Source organism: Puntigrus tetrazona, chromosome 23 (assembly GCF_018831695.1).
Source record: "Puntigrus tetrazona isolate hp1 chromosome 23, ASM1883169v1, whole genome shotgun sequence".
Taxonomy (NCBI): domain Eukaryota; kingdom Metazoa; phylum Chordata; class Actinopteri; order Cypriniformes; family Cyprinidae; genus Puntigrus; species Puntigrus tetrazona.
Genome location: NC_056721.1, coordinates 13,401,918 through 13,418,822, shown reverse-complemented (window position 1 = coordinate 13,418,822; position 16,905 = coordinate 13,401,918). Strand labels below are relative to the sequence as shown.

The 16,905-nt window shown below is 38.8% G+C and overlaps 1 protein-coding gene across 2 annotated transcripts; it reads right to left on the bottom strand.

Moving 5' to 3' along the window:
* Nucleotides 1–1,568: 1,568 nt before the first annotated feature.
* Nucleotides 1,569–16,806, bottom strand: klhl17 (kelch-like family member 17). Of its 2 annotated transcripts, none has more exons than XM_043225435.1 (12): nucleotides 16,635–16,806; nucleotides 12,705–12,963; nucleotides 11,203–11,324; nucleotides 10,303–10,524; nucleotides 6,812–6,928; nucleotides 6,415–6,628; nucleotides 6,181–6,325; nucleotides 5,069–5,236; nucleotides 4,847–4,935; nucleotides 4,678–4,751; nucleotides 4,394–4,575; nucleotides 1,569–3,899 (listed from the first exon to the last, which is right to left on the bottom strand). In XM_043225435.1, the coding sequence occupies exons 2-12, from the start codon at nucleotides 12,916–12,918 to the stop codon at nucleotides 3,671–3,673; spliced, it is 1,776 nt and encodes a 591-aa protein (XP_043081370.1). In that variant the 5' UTR covers nucleotides 12,919–12,963; nucleotides 16,635–16,806; the 3' UTR covers nucleotides 1,569–3,670. The 2 variants fall into 2 exon arrangements, with proteins under 2 accessions (XP_043081370.1, XP_043081371.1); XM_043225436.1 differs by lacking the exon at nucleotides 16,635–16,806 and adding an exon at nucleotides 15,412–15,564.
* Between the last annotated feature and the right edge of the window lie 99 nt (nucleotides 16,807–16,905).

Here is a 16,905-nt window from a genome sequence, read left to right as displayed (position 1 = left end):
TATAATATGTAAAAAAAAATTGTGTGTGTGTGTGTGTGTGTGAAAATAAATGCATTACCAACTCGACATAATAGAAGTTTTAAAATATAAAATAAAAAAAAATTGGTTTTCATTTTAATATGCTGATTTGCTGATAAATAACATTAATTACCTTTATCAGTATTGAAAACAACTTTTTTGTGATAACTTTTTCAGGATTCTTTGATGAATAGAAAGCTAAAAAAAAAAAGATCATTTATTGATCAATTGGATGCATCCTTGCTGAAAAAACTATACATTTCTAACAACAACCTTTCCCCTAACTTTAGAATGATAATGAAAATCTAAAATTCTAAAATTCTTATACAACAACAAAACCACCGATGCATATTTCTGAGCTTGGCCCGATGTTTCTGCAGACTGAGCTCAGGTGAATGGAGCTAGCGGAGGTTGGTTTATGGTGACTGGGTAGCCGCTGGACAGACACCGGGGCCGTGTTAGCGTCCCCTCCGCTGTACAGCTATGCCTGCAGCTGCTTTTCCAGGCTGTAAACTCATCATGGGCCCTCATATCTGTGCGCTTCAGGGCTCAGGACATGCGCAGTGGCTTGCGACGGAGCCCCCAGCCCCCTTCCTTCATTAACAGAGCTGCCTAACAACAGACGGCTACGAGGGGAATACACAAACACAGATGCTAAAATAACAGAGACAATACTGCAGTCCTGAAACGAATCTTCTCCTTAAAGCAAACGCTAACGTACACGGTGTCAGATGCGCAAGAGCACAGCACAGGTGTTCGTGCCGTGAAGCTGAGGTCACGGTGGGTAAAGCGAGAGTGCTCAGCTGCTTGCTTACATCAGTCAGAGAACAAGACTCTAATGGGCTCAGCTTTGAAGGGTCTAATCCAAAAATCATTTTGTTTATTAAAGGGACAGTAAATTAATTCTGTCATTATTTACTTACCCTCTTATCGTCTTTATGATGTTTAAGCGAAAAAAAAAGAAGAAGAGATGTTTAGCAGAATGTCCAAGCTGCTCCGTACAGTGTAAGTGGATGGTAAGCAGACATTAAAGCATTAAAGTACTCCATACAATTCATACTCTCCTGAAACCATTTCTGAGAACAAAATGAGAATTTAAATAAATAAATAAATCTTTCTTGACAGCTTTGGTCACCATTCACTGTCTCTTGTAAGCAGCTTGAATATTCTGATATGAACTCTTTTACTCTCTACTAAAGTCATTTAGGCTTTAAAACACATGCAAATGAATAAAGACAGAATTTTATTAATTACATGAAAAATTTAACACGCAAACACATAAACGCAATTAGAGTTTCTTCTGATATTAGTTTGTTCACAAATGAAAATTATATAATTCAATATGATTAACCTCTTATATTTTTTTTTACTACACCAAAACTGTTTGGTTACTGACATTCTTCAAAATATCTTCTTTGTATTCTATCAAAGAAAGAAAGTCAGTCATACAGGTTTGGAATGGCATGAGGGCAACAGAATCTTTATTTTTGGGTGAGCTATTTTTTTAATAACGTGTCGATTTATTTTGTTCGAATGAGATTAAACTCGCATTCCACTTGAAAACAGCTTTATTTCATTTACAGTAGTGTTTTTAGATTTTATACAGCAGTATATTGCTCCATTTGACATTAGTGCAAAAAATTCATGTTTGTTTTTAAATATAGCAAAACATAACCGGCACAATATAAATAACACATTCAACAACATTACAATCCAAAAAGAAAAAAAAAAAGAAAAAGAAAGCCACAGTAACATTGACATTGCACATAGTTTCAGGATATTTGGTTATATACATTTATTGTAATTTCTTTCGGTGGGGTTGTGGTCCTGTGGTGTTACGCATGTATGGTCAAAGTGCAGGATGCTTCACCTCTACAGAAACACACATACACAGCAGTCTGATCTCCCTAGACACCAACTCATACGGTCCTTAAGCAAGTGTCTCTGAATTAACAAAGTCCTTTAAAAAAAAAGGAAACAAAATCCTAACTTCTCAGAAGTTTTGAAATCATATAATACTACGCTACATTTTAAAACCTACGTAAAATGGCAGAGAGCAGGATTGACTTAAAGGTATAGTTCCCCAAAAAAACAAAATAATTTACTCACCCTTTTGTCGTTTCAAAACGAAGATATTTAGCAGAATGTCCAAGCTGCCCTTTTCTCTCGCGACTGAATTTATTCCCATCCACCATCTAGACAGTTCTTCTAAATATATTCCTTTGCGTTTTGTAAAATACATGTTTTGGGGGGAACTGTCCTTTGTTTTGGGGCTGATCTGCGCTCTCATCAGATAAACTAATTCCTCACAAACTTCGCTCGTCTACCTATCTGAGGTAAGATGCATTGGTAGTGGCCATTACCAATGACATCGCAACACGACACAACACATACTATCTATATCTATCAAGCTGTCAAATCTGACAGCCCTGGCAAATAAACGAAGTTTCGAAAATGCAATGGCATGGTTTACCGACTAAATACTAATAAACGTGACACACGACATATAGGAGCTTATAATAGCCGATTTACTCACATTGAAGGGCTTGATATTGAAGTGTCAGTGTTCCTGATTACCCGTTAGTGAATCAGAATTAGTTCTGAGCACCGTTCACCCTTTCAAAAAACCGAGAAATGAGAAAGTGCAGTTTTAACGTCACAGCTAGTTTTAGGTATGGCTATAGTCTTTATTAAAAAAAAAGACATTTCTCCTGGTTAGTGATATAGACGTGTCATGTTAGTAAAGTTTGCACTCGTGAAGAGCTCAAACTCTCAAAGGCTTGTAATACAGGACTGTAGAAAACGAACCAAACATTAGATAAAACGCAAAATACCTGTTCTTTCTAAATCTCACAATTCATACCAAAACGCCAGTGCTCCTATGATATGTAGCAAGTATGCCCATTAGCGCGTTAAAACTATATCTCCCCTCTAAAGTCAGAGGTGGTCCTTCAAACATCTCTGAAATAGTGTCATATGTTTATATTACATCTGATAAATAAATAGGAAAATAAGTAAAACATATATTATGTCGTCAACATGATCTGACGCGCTCGGGTGTACGTAGTGTAGAATCCAGACACCGTTTTGGGTGAATGTTCTGCTTCTAAATGTCCGTGCGCATCTGTGGTGAGACAGGGCAGCATTGCACATTACTGCCACCTAGTGTGGCGCAGCAGCACTACAATATTATTTTCTGCCAGGACGGGGTTTCTGTAAACATGCGTGGCAGAACCTGTCAAGAGCTACATTCCTAAAGTTTATCATTCTTTTTTTGTTTTGTTTTGTGTAATATATTATTTCTTAATATTTCAAAAAAAGAATCGTAAACATAAATATACATTTAGATATACATCATACAACAAAGTGACCGCAAAATGGCAGAGCAACATTATTTCGCACTTTCAAGCACTGGGGTTTATAGGGTGAGCGTTGTGGAGGCCTAGGGTGTGTGTGAGAGCGAGTGTGTTTTTTTTTCTTTTCTTCCTTTTTTTACCCTCATCATCTGCAGAATGCCGCGGTGTTCCTCCAGGCAGAAGGAGGGCACTGTGGCGCCCCCGAAGGTCTTCTCGCCTGATGCTCAAACCGAGCAGTTGCGCCTCTTGGCCACGCAGGGCAGGCCGCTGGAGCTAAGCCGGGTCTTTACCCTTTGTCAAAGACTGGTGGAGGAGACGGAAAGAGTGGGAGAGGACGGAGGAGGAAAGTTGAGGAGCTCCAGAACAGCGACCCCCACGCTGCTACGGCGGGTGAACATGCACGACGCCGCCACCCATTTGTTGCTACGAGGGTTGTACTTTTCTATGGAGTTGAGACTAGAGCTGCCGTCATTGCCTCCCACCGCATACAGCCAGCCATCCATGGCGACCAGGTCATGTGTGCTCCTGAAGATCAAGAGAAGAGATGGTCCATCAAGAACCGAATGATTTTTTTGCACTTAAAAAAAGGTAGTTTCCTCTGCGAACATCCTTTTAAGGGATAGTTCACCCAAAAATGTTTATTCTGTCATTAATCATCACCCTCATCAAACCCATCTGTCTCAAGAACACTAAATAGGTTTTTTTGATAACACAAAAGCTGCAGACAACAACGCAACTAACAAAAAGGTAGTAAGGAAATTGTTGAATAAAGTCACTATTTTTGTTTTCTTCGTGCACAAAGAGTATTATCATTGCTTCAGTTATACCACTGATGTCACTGACTGTTTTGATGATGTCTTTACTACCTTTCTGAGGCTTGAAAGTCTGAAATTACGAAAAATACCTTAGTTAGTTTTCTGAAGACGAACAGAGGTCTTACGGGTTTGCAACGGCATGAGGGTGAGTAATTAATAACAGAACTATCCCTTTAAACAAGAGCTTGAAGTTCTCTGTCAAACCTGCGGATGTTCATGGGAGCCACTCCCTCCCAGGTGTTGGTTTTCGGGTTGTATCGCTCCACTGAATTTAGGCAGCTGGTACCATCATTGCCCCCCGCCACATAAAGCATGCCCTCTAATACAGCAACTCCCGCGCTGCTCCTCCTGCTCAGCATGTTGGCGATAGCAGTCCAGGCATTACTCTAATAATAAAATAGCATCCGCATTTTTTTAACCACGGAGAACAAACATAAAACATACCCTGGAGATGTTTTTAACATGTCAGAGAGACATGTGTCACCTACCTGAGGATCGTACTTCTCTACCGTTGCTAAGTGTGAGGAGCTGTCGTATCCACCGACCGCGTACAAACTGCCATCTAATAGAAGAAATGGACGAAAATGGTTCATGTTTGCTGTTCAATTACAACTCGCTCTTTGTGTTTATTGATACATTAGCATTACATATTTCTACCTAATGTGGCCACTCTAACGTATCTCCTCCTGGTGCTCATGGCAGCGATGGAGGTCCAGGTACTGGTCAAAGGGTCATACCTCTCCGCACTGCAGACAAAAATCAAAGAAAAAGATTAAAAAAATTTATATTTAATTTGACATAAATTTTAGAATTGCATTTAATGCTTTCTATAACTTTTTCTATTAATGCTTTTCACGGTTGTTTGTCTAGATAGTGTACCTGTTGAGACAAGAAGCACCATCATATCCTCCTGCTGCATACAGCAGCCCATGCAGGACCGCCACACCTAAACAGCTCCTCCTCGTTCCCATAGACACCTCAGGTTGCCACGCATTGGTTACGGGGTCGTATGACTCTACAGTAGCCAAATCTGAAGTGCCATCATACCTGGTCAGGGAAAAGCAAAGGAAAGACAAAGATGAACAAAAGATCTTTCACATGTGTTTTTGTATATACTGCGTCTTAATTGTGCAAGTAAAGACAAGACCGTCATCATTCACAGAAATTCATTAGTCAACAACTGACACATTTCCTAACTAATCTTAGGTAACTTCTTGATTGCTTCAGCAGGATAAGCTTAGAAAAATAATGTGGCTTTCTGCACATTCTGTTCCTGTAATGTAATAAATCAAATCTGGATGTGCGGCCTTGCCAGTTGTGTTGCTTTTTTCAGGATTCAGTGCATTATGCTGCATTTTAAAGTTTAAAGACGGTCTAATTTTTTCACAAACAAACTCAAAAATGTAGGAATTATAACAATGAAATAAAAATCTATAGTTATGACGTTTAAAATTTGGTGACAAAGTAGAAAGCTACAATTTTGACAGATGATTTTTGTCGTCATAATATTTTTTATCATTATATACTATATTAGTTAACATGATCTAAGAATGAGCAATACTTCAGCTACAGAATAATCTTATTTATTGGTAATTTAAGCAATTGCTAAAGCATTGTTAAAATATCAAGTTAACATTAGTTAATGCACTGTAAACTAACAATGAATAATTGTATTTTTATGAACTAATGTAAACAAAGATGAATAAATACTGTAATAAATGTACTGTTTGTTTGTTCGTGCTAGTTAATACATATTAACTAATGTCAACAAATGACACCTTATTATAAAATGTTACTGTGATGACTATGATTTACCAAAGCATTTTTCCTTATGTGGCAGAAATTGGCTCCCATACAATGTTTTTTTTTTTCTCCCCCAAGGTAAATCTCAAGTTTGTCCTTTTTTATGCTAAATCAGGTGAGCCATTCTCATGAATTCCTCAATGGGTGTTAATTAAATGTCTAACAAAGCAGCTTTTGGTCCTCCGTACCCTCCCACAGCGTAGAGCTTGTTTCCAATCGCAGCGACTCCGACTCGAGCCCGACGGGTCGACATGGATGCAACCATGTGCCAGCGATCTGTCCGAGTGTCATAAGCCTCACAGTCTCCATGAATGGCAAAAAGACTGCCTCCACCTGAAAGACGTTTAGCATTTAAATCAGCCCACCGACCCTTTGACGTACGTGCATGTGTGTTTCACGAGCTCTCGTCCCGATTTACAGACCTACAGCAAAGAGCACCGGACTGGCTCCCTCGCAGCGCCGTGGCCGGGTACGGCTGTTACTGAGAACACCCCTCTGCTCGGGCATCAAGTGATACTTCAGAGCCTCGATCAGCAGGTCTTTGCACTCGGAGTGGTGACGCACCAGCAGCTCTGTATCCACGTTACTCATCAGGAAGTCTCGTGTCAGCAGGGGCAGACGCACACACTTCATCAGCTGAAGACATGGATGGAAAGAGTTAGAGGTAAGACGCGTGTGTAAAAAGGATTAAAGAAAGCAAAGGGAGGGAATAGAGAAACCGGTATCGATTTGCAGAGACATAATCCTTTATAAGCATTAATCTTGTGATTCACTGTGATGGTGCTAAAAGCGCAGTTTGACAGGAGGAATCATACCCACCCGGGGCACATGCTGCCTCCGCCCATCAATGTCATGCTTCACCCAGCTCAGCACAGCCCTGTACACCTCCTCCTCTGATGGGACGTTCAGGTTATCACTCGAAATCAGATCCAGCACCTGCAGAAATTGCAGGAGAGGGTTCATAACTGAACTTAAAAGTAAAGGAGTGGTATGGTTTCAGTCGGACTGAAGTGTTTACATAACAAAAAAGACAAATTGCTCTTTTAATCTGAATGAAGTGCTTCTAAACATCTTATGTAATATATTGTAGAGGACAGATGTGCTCGGTTTGAGACTGAGCGCATCGTGTTTTGCACGGAATGTATAAAAAAAAAAAAAAAAGAAGATCTCTGTTGGAAAAAAAATTGTGTTTGAAGTCAATAGCTTTGTTTCCATTCAAAGATTTTAATTTAACCCATCTGATAGTGTAAAGTAACATGACTTTTTTGATGCGCATGGACGAATTTATTATTTTATGTGCATTTTTTCTTACCGGATGAAACATTTCTTTACGTTTTTTTATGCACATTTTTTTAAACTAATGCACATCTTGGCATTTACTTCCAGCATTTCTTTAATGCGATATTTCAAAATTTGCATAAAAACACAGCTAGTGATGTGTATAATTTCACCAATTCCCTATTCAGTAGACAATTTAAATATTTTGAACCTTTGTTGTTATTGAAAAGTCACATAAATCAAAGGTGCTGTATGTAGGATTGACAACGAGTGGCTAAACTAGGTAGTGCAGTCCAAATTCAAAATATTGGAGATGTTTTTTACCCATTCCTCCTACTCATGATGTACCCCCAGTTTGTCAGATTCCCGCTCAGACCCCTTATGTTTGCCAGCTTCCGTGACTGAAATTAAATACGCTTTGTTTTCTGCTAACTGGCAACCCAGGGTTCCGAAACACAATTGGGTAAACTGGGGGTGGGCAGGTTTCACAAACCACAACAGAGGCTGACATCCCTGGCCAGAACACACATTTTCAAAGGAGAGTAACTGACTGTAGCACTGTTTTCAGATAAACAAGTATGATAATAGAATGTTTCTTAAATATCTACAAACATACTATGGTATTTTTAGGCTTTAGTAGAGTCAAAATCCTACATACGGCACCTTTAAAGGAAGTTTGTTTTATCATAAAAAAATTAATGTAAAATACCTGTACATTTTGTGAATACGTATATACATACTGCATATATACTACCATTCACAATTCATTCGCCACCATTTTTTTTAAATTGCCTGGTTATGGTAAAAGTTATTTTCAAAATTTTGCTGTGTTTGTTTGTGTTTACTTTACACTAAAATGTCAACTTCTTGGTTAACCAATAGTGCTGAGTGAGCTTTTAGATTGTACTAAGGCAAATGGGGAGGAAAGGCTGATAAAATTGTTTGGGAAACAGTTATCATTGTTTTTCCAATTCCATTTGCTGCTGTCAGTGATGCAAAAATTGCACACATGAGCTTTTTTTTTCTTTTTGGTGTGATATAAGTCTTTAACTTACCATTACACTATCATCTAATCTACACTTGCAAAAGCACATGTAGAACAGCCTCTGTAGTGTTCCTGTCACTGACTGTTTGTTTATTTGGGGCAGAGGCCACAGTTAACATGGCTGCAAGCCTTTCCCAGGTCTTCTGGGTTAAATGCAGGGCCAGTGGGAACCTCCAGCCTGCAACAGCTGTTAGGAGAGAAAGAACGGCCACCTATGTCATGAGCAACCTCTAATGGGTTTCTCCAATCAGCGTCTAAACAGCAGGGGATTTCATAGAATCATGCAACCTTTCAAAGCACAGAGACACTATTACCAGGAGCACTCCATTTATTCAAAAGATGCTTTTCTGCGAAGAGAGCGGATTAGAGCTGATGAAATTAGTGTCGTATCAGAGCAGGAGCTGCTTTCTGCTGATTAGCTGTCTCGGCTTCTCACTGACGTGCTGTTTTTGCTGTGTATTTGAGTGGATGATTGACACTCTATTGAAGGTGCTGATGCAGAGAGCACTTATATCAGTGTCACCGTGGAGCAATGCGTTCTGACATTTTAGCTTTTGCGAGTCGAAGAAGAGGTCAAGGTTTAGCATGGGCTGGTTAGCTTCTGCTGATAGATGCTATAACAATATTATCTGGGGCCAAAAACATCTCTCTGCTTTCACAACCATGCTCCTGTGTATGCTGACTGAATTCACTTTCTTGAGCAATATGTAATATGTTAATATTTTTATATATACACACATATATATATATATATATATATATATATATATATATATATATATATATATATATATATATATATATATATTCTATAGTATTATTCTTTAGTTTTTTATGTTCTTGAAAGCTTTTATGCTGCATTTATTTTATCAAAAAAATGGCAAAAACAGTAAAATTCTGAAATAATATTACAATTGAAAATAACTATACTAATATTTATTTACATGTCATTCATTTATTCCTGTGATGGCAAAGCTGAAATTTCAGCAAACATTATTCCAGTCATCAATGTCACATGATCCCTCAGCAATGCAATGCCGCACTTGAAAAGAAAGCCACCTTTCCAGTGATCATGCACTGATTCTGAACACGTCTCTAACAAAGACTGAGAGAACAGAAAGGACTATACTTTAAAGACTTGCACACTCAACTGTTTGTGAAATGGAGCTTTGTGCTTTTGTATCAACTTTAAATCCTTATTGTCTTAATAATGATGCATAACTGTATTAAGTTCTGATTTGATACATTGTGCTTTTATAAAACAAACAAAACAGGATGTCGCAAAAATGAATTGAGACCCCCATACCGAGGTACATACTGAATTGTGACATATATAAACATCATGGTTTCTGGTCACATAGGTTTTGCAGCTTTAGATGGCGGAGTTTGAATGGCACTGCACCAGCTGAGCAACTGACATTGAAATGAATGGAAATTCTATCTGACAGCTTTTTGCAGACCTTGGGAGGTTTTTTTTTCTTTTTTTTTAAAGAGGATGAGGGGTGTTTTTAAAGCCAGGATGTGACCAGTCTTCCTGTGCTGAAGGTCAAAATAGTACATATACTTTTTTTCTCAGACCAAGTCAAAAGAATCAAGACTTCCCAGGCGACAGGGAGGAGAGATTCTGTTTTTAAAAAGCTCAAGGCCAATGTGACAGGAAGTGGTGTCAGTGACATATATATAATTAGACATCCGCAGCCAAAACCATTTTTCCTCCAAGGATTGTTATGGCTCAGCTCCCCAGTGCTCCCCATGCATCATTTATTGGGTGCACTTTAAACCCCTTATTTTACATCCTGAATAAATTCTATTCCTGAATATAGACTAAATGCATAATTTTAAGCACATAAGTACTGAAATACAAAAACAAAAAATAAATTAGAGCTAAGTAAATATATTTAAAAAACACTGAAAATGATGACACTGTTTTTGTGTGTGTGTGAGCTATGCATTTAACTACATTACTGTCCTAAAGCAGATGGCTCACCTGTTTGAGAGGTAGCAGCATAAACTCTTCAGTCTTCGATACCTCCACAAAGTGCTGCAGGACATACTTATGGGCCGACTTGAGGAGGTCGCTGCAGGAGTGAGTGTCTGCAAAGCCACGGATGCCCAGGCAGTTTGAGGGGTCCAGCTGGCTGAGAAGGAATTTGCAGCAAGCATCTCTCACTCCATTGAGCTGCAGGAGACTGGCTGCAGGCAACAGGGTCTGCTCGAGATACAGTGATAGAGTGGGTGAAACGAAGGAAAACTAGAATAAAGTAAGTGAATCTTTAACATCATTAAGGCTTTCTTGAGGTGTGGTCCCACACAATCAGGAATTTCACATAGTGCAAACATGTACAAGAGTAAGCTTTTTTGCAATTTTCTTTTTTTTTTTATCTAAAAATTTGGCTTATGTGACCACACCATAAGGTCAATTTCCTGTAAAAAAACAAACAAAATAAAAACAAAAACCCTGCCACATACACTACCAGTCAAAAGTTTTTAATTATTTAACATTTACAATAATTCTCTTTTGCTCCCCATACTTGGACTTATTTGATCTCATATAAAGTAGTAATATTGTGAAATATTTTTACTATTTAAAATAGATCCTTTATATTTCAATATATTTAAAATGGAATATACTTGTGTTCAAAAATAAGTATTTCGAAATAATCTCTGAAGGATTATGTAACACTGATGATGTTAAACATTCAGCTTTAAAATCACAGGTATAAATTACATTTTTAAATATATTCAAATAGAAAACCAGTTATTTTAATAGTAAAAATGTTTTAAAATACCACTGCTTTTACAAACCATCAGACCATCCAATCTTGGAAGTACCTCACAAAGCAAACAGGGTAATAATGCACTTCAAAAGACACTAAAGGTGACATACCTGCACATTTCCCTCTCCGACTACAATTTCGGCAGTGTAGGCGTACTGCACCAGCTGCTCCAGAGCCTGAGGGTCAATGTCATGCAGGGTCACATGGGTCTGACGGCTCTCCGACATCTCATCTGCACAGCCACAACACACAGCGCTTTATCACCAGCAAAGGCTTTTGCAGCACACCGGTTGATTTGAGCAGTTTTCCAGGGGTTTGACAACACCGTTATGGCCCGTTCACACATACAGTGGCCTCCGGAGGGCGCCGAGTAGGTGATCTGTCCGTCAAATCAGGTACCCGAATGATATTGGTACAGTTCACCTGGTAATAGCTTTTGAAAATCTGATCACCAAAAGGCTGAACATCTGATCAGAGTCTTTGTGCTGTTGGACGCTAGCAGACGTTTCTACTTGACTGCTGTATTTAACTGTAATCGGACAATGGATCGCTGTCCGTACTCGCATTGGTTGTCACCACATTTTATCATGTGCATGAACTTGATTTTACGTTGCCAACGATCAATGATGTTCATTGCATCAGAAATCACTGTATGAATAAATGAACCTTGACACGTTGTCAACTACACCCTTTTTTAATAGTCATGTTAATGGAAAAAGCCTTAAACAAAACATAAATATTAGATGGAAAACTGCCTAAATGAAAATATGAAATGTTGCCATGGCTACTAGTTGAAAGATAATGTTGAAGTACTAAAAATACAAAAGCTAATTTAAAATATGAAACGCTATAACTAAGAAAATAATACTAAAATAGCAGTTATTTATGACAAGACTGATGTTAAATTAACATGCCACACAAAATTAATTCTATTTTCTCACTTTTTGCACAAAACAACATTTTCATATTTTCCATTGACTAATTAAGTATCTGTCATTTTATCAACTTTTGTGTTTTAAATACACAACATCAACCTCTTATTTCTAATAAGACATTATTACTAAGATATATTTTCAAATATTTAGCGAAAAAGCAGCGTTCCCAATTATGAGAAATGCACATAACAAAGTAGTCCAGTCGTTGTGGTGTTAATCAGTTCATGCTGTGATACGTTTACATCAGTGAGTTGTTAGTATATCTAGTGTATGGTCAGTTCAGAATAGTCATGAGCCCACACTGTCCTGACTCATACCATCACACTCTAGTCTGAGGTGCAGCGGGACACACGAGCAATAGGAAAAACCAGGCACCTGCTGATCTGAGACCAGGACAGGGAAGAGAATAAAGCATGGAAAAAACATTAGGTGATGACAAACGGCAGGAAGGAAGGAAGGAAGGAAAGGCTTGAAAAGGAAGCTGAGGTAATGTACACATAAGAAATAAACACTACACAATACACCTTAAGACAGGATTTGTTTTTTGTGATTTTGAGTTAATGCGTGTTAGCTTCGAAGCCACCTAAATGGCAGTGTGCTCCAAAACATCAACAAAACTGTCTTTAATAAATATATGCTTTAAAAAAAGATGTATAGTAACGTGGAATTAGACATACTTGTAAACATGGCGTGGAAGTACGGACTGCAGGAGGCCAGCACCACCTTGTGTGCCTTGATCTCCTTGTTGGCCACATGGAGCACGATGTCACAGAGCAGGCCTCGCTGCCGCATGCGGTTCATGGACACAAAGGAGTCGTGGTAGTGGCGCTTGGAGTTGTGCGAGATGCTGTGGCCATCCCGGTTCAGCAGCTGCATACCCCCCTCCATCATGCCGGAGCTCACCGAGGCCTGGAGCCTGGGCCTCACTCTAATACACTGAAGGGAGACAGAAGCGCACCCTATGAAACCGAGTCTATATGCAAATACTCTAGAAGTTGACCGTATATATTTTTTAACAGATAGACACATTTGAAATCTACACTCAACAACAACAAAAAAAAAAGGATGGATGACTCATCCTGCACTATTCATGTATTTTTTCCAAATGCTCTCTAGAATTGACAATGCCCTGCTCCCTAATCTATTTTAACAGTGCCCGAATACTTTTTCACCGGCCTTACTTTTTTTCTTTTTTAGTGATTTTCTCTTTTAATGGTCTATAAGCTATAAACCAAAATATACTATTACAAAATTTGATTAGGGGCAAAGCGATATTTAAAAATCAGACAAAAAAAATTATAATTTTTTTTTTTTTGAGTTTTTCCCTCTTCACTTCGCCTTTCCTTTGGTTTTAAAAAGCTTGTAAAAGCAATATGCGCTTTTTACTTTCACTTTTTAAATCAGCGGCAAGCAGTTGCTTGTTTTTAATGCGACTGAGATTTCCCTCACTTTTCTTCGATTCAAAATAGCTTGTAAAGTGCCGTGAACATTTGGCATCAAGCAGTTGTTTGTTTCTAGTTCAGTTACGTTTTCCCACTGTCCCTCATTGTCCTTTGCTTATTTTTGATATCACCCCTCAGCTTTCCAGTGTACTTCCTGAGGTACAAATCCCATTCAAAAACAGACCTTAGGAATGCTAAGGGGTTAATCGTTCATAAAATACATTTTTTATGAACGTTTTTCAATAGGAAATAAGTCAAGACGAAGTCGAAGGAATAAAAAATGCCTTTACAAGGCTTTTTAAGAACTCCGATTCAAACTAAATCTAATTATTAATTAGCTGTTAGACATGTTTAACGACTGTGCATTACATCTCTAACAATCTCCGAGTTATTCGCCAGGCTGTAAATCCATCTTAATTTGTGCTTTCTTGCTTCACATTTCCTTTCCATACAGCATAATGGTTGCTTCAAGGCATTTTAAACCACAAGTACAGAATCATAATGGGAGAAGTGAGTCAGGCCGAAGCGCTCAAGCATTAAATATCACGAAAATGATCACTTCACAAATTCCCACTCATTTTACAGCTTATAGCTACATATGGTTTGCTCCTCGATAGTCGTGGCCTTTTCTCACTCGCCCCAGGCCTTGAAAGCTTTTTAAATTTAGTATCTCGTGCACAAAGACTCCAGCACACTCACTGAATAAATAAACCGGCTGGTTGATTATAAAAACGAAAGCACGTTCCAGCTGAAAGGACCAGTGGTATGGAAAGGTTGAACCAGGACAAGTCGTGATGATTCGGCCGGCCAGCTGCACACATTCAATTCTCCTTTAAAAGCATCACTATAGAAACCAAGGTGCCCCGGTAGCATGTGCTGGTATCTGTCAAACACTTCACTTTGAGTGGGATGGAGCTGCGTGAGACGTTTTCAAGGAGGGTGATAAATAGCAATCCGGTTGACAAAGGTGGGATTGCGAGATGCCACTTCTCCTATATTAGTGTTGAGGTGGATACCACATTAAAGAAAATCAAATACTGCACCCAGCAATGGGATGTTGTGCTGAATGGGACGATTAAAAGGCACTGTTTTCCTAACAATGCCACTCCAACTCCAAAGCATTACTCATGTTACTCCAAATAACAGCCGACAGGTGAAAGAGCATGAAAAGTGCATGGAGTCATAGGCTCACTGTTACAGACAGCAGTTGTGTGGCTGCCCACAAAATGGCTGTTGGGTTTCAGATGTATAAATCCTTTGGTTATACAAAGTAAACACTGCGGTCTGAAACCCAAGGTCACTAATAAACTGTTTAAACATGCAAAAGAGATGAAACTGTTGACAACAGTTTTGTTGTAGTATGGTAGGCTCTCAGGATAGGGTTTCTAGAGATGCCTCTGTGAGGCCCTTCGAAACGGTAACAAACCGATACTTGAGGATTGCTGATGAATACAAGTTGATGGATGTAATGATGATACTCTATTAAAAATAAACTCCCTTAACTAAAAATGTCCATTGTAATCGTAGCAAGACCATTGTCACTACAATAAAACCGTACTGTAGTGTGTAAAATAATAACAAATGAGTAATAAAATAAATATGACTATAATACAAGTTTCTGCAAGCTTCGTACGCTGTTGGAAAAAGCATACTTTTTTTTAGCTTTTACAGTAGTAGCAATAGCTGTGGTAGCTGCCGTTTAGCAGAAATGTAAGGATCAGATTATACAACACATATATAAAAATTGCACTTTTCTTCCTGCATTCTAGACAAGCTGTTCCAGGGTTTACTGTACGGCTAAAGACAATCCCTACAAACATCCCCCAGTATCATTAAATCTGACTCAGCACACAGTGTGCCATCCAGACAGAGCATCTCTCCCCTCCTCCTCTGTTCTACACAAGTCATGCAGCACAATAACAGAGAGCATAACCAGCACTACCTGAACTGATGGACGCCCCTTCCTTTCCTTTAGTTTCGTTTCTCTGCTTTATGAAGAATATTTTGGATTGAATCTTAGAGTGCAGCGGTTGAGTATTAAGAGCCCATATGAAAAATGCATAAAGCCTCAGTTTGGGAGCTTGTGTTGTTGACGTAAATGAAAGCCGCATGAGTGCTGGAGGCTGACGTCACTTTTTAAGGTCGCGCCAGATGTCGTTTTCTAATTACTTTGCTCTTCAACTAAGTTCTGATAAAACTGCTCAGATCCAAACAGAACTTCGCAAACTATAGTGGAGAAATTTGATAACGCCCTCTCTATAATCTATAAAAGCTAAAACGCAATTCTTAAATCACTCCTCCTTAACTACAGTTAGCTAGTGATGGAGAGTCAAATCATTTTCGCGAATCGGCTCCTTCTAACAGTTCGCTTCAAAGAACCGGTTCTAAAATTATTTATTTATTTCTTCACTTAGATTTACACAACATCCCTGACATTCATTGAACACGCTTTGAATATTCCAAGTAAACCATACGTTGGTGCAAATGTTTATTGCCTTTTTAGGTTTTATGAATACGTGTTTTTGTCTAATTAACATTTTTTGTTAGACAAATCTAAGTAGACATGTCCTAACAGGAAGATTCGATTTTGAGAAACGATCAAATGGGATTCGGATCATTCAGAACCGATTCGAAATCAAGACTCAAAACAACGATTCATTCACGAATGGGAAATTTCTAAAGCTCATTGTGCACGTATAGGAAATAAATGTCTGCTGTCCAAGTATATATAATACCTACACGTAAATCATACCATAGGCTGTTTCATGTTGCCTTATAAAGCAGCACAGTAAGAATCGCTCAGCTGATCACATATTTTCTTTGTTCAAACGGATACAGTGCAGACACAAAGATCAGCAGGGATGACACTTGACAATTGAAAAGCATCATTCAGCCCCCATAACACATTAAACGCTCTATGCATCTACAGCACCCGAGCCAATGCTCATCGCACATTGACAAACTGATGTCTGAACAAAGAGCACAGCAATACCATAGTGACATTTCAACACTGCAGGCTTTGTCACGATGCGCATGTGTTTGCAAGACGCGTATTTTTAAAAGCACGTTTTGAAACGATTGAATGACGATTAAACTAACGCTGCGTTTTATTTCAGCCGGCCGAGTTGCAATTCGGTCCGGAGTGAGATCAGAATCTAAACTCACCTGCCGTCGTCTGTGTCTGATTGACAAGACTCGTTTCTTTCTGTGTAGCGCTCTCTCCAGTTTCGTCCGCGCGCGTTGATTAATTTCGACGCATGTAGTGATTTATTCAGCCGTGCGTGGTTAGTTGACATGCTACATCACATGTCGCATCAAAACAGACGTCTGTCTCAGCTCTGATCGGCATTAGTAAAAAAAATATTTTTTGTTGAATATGTCACGCCCACCACAAACGCGTCTGGGCTTTGTTGTAACATCAACAACGGTGCTTTTT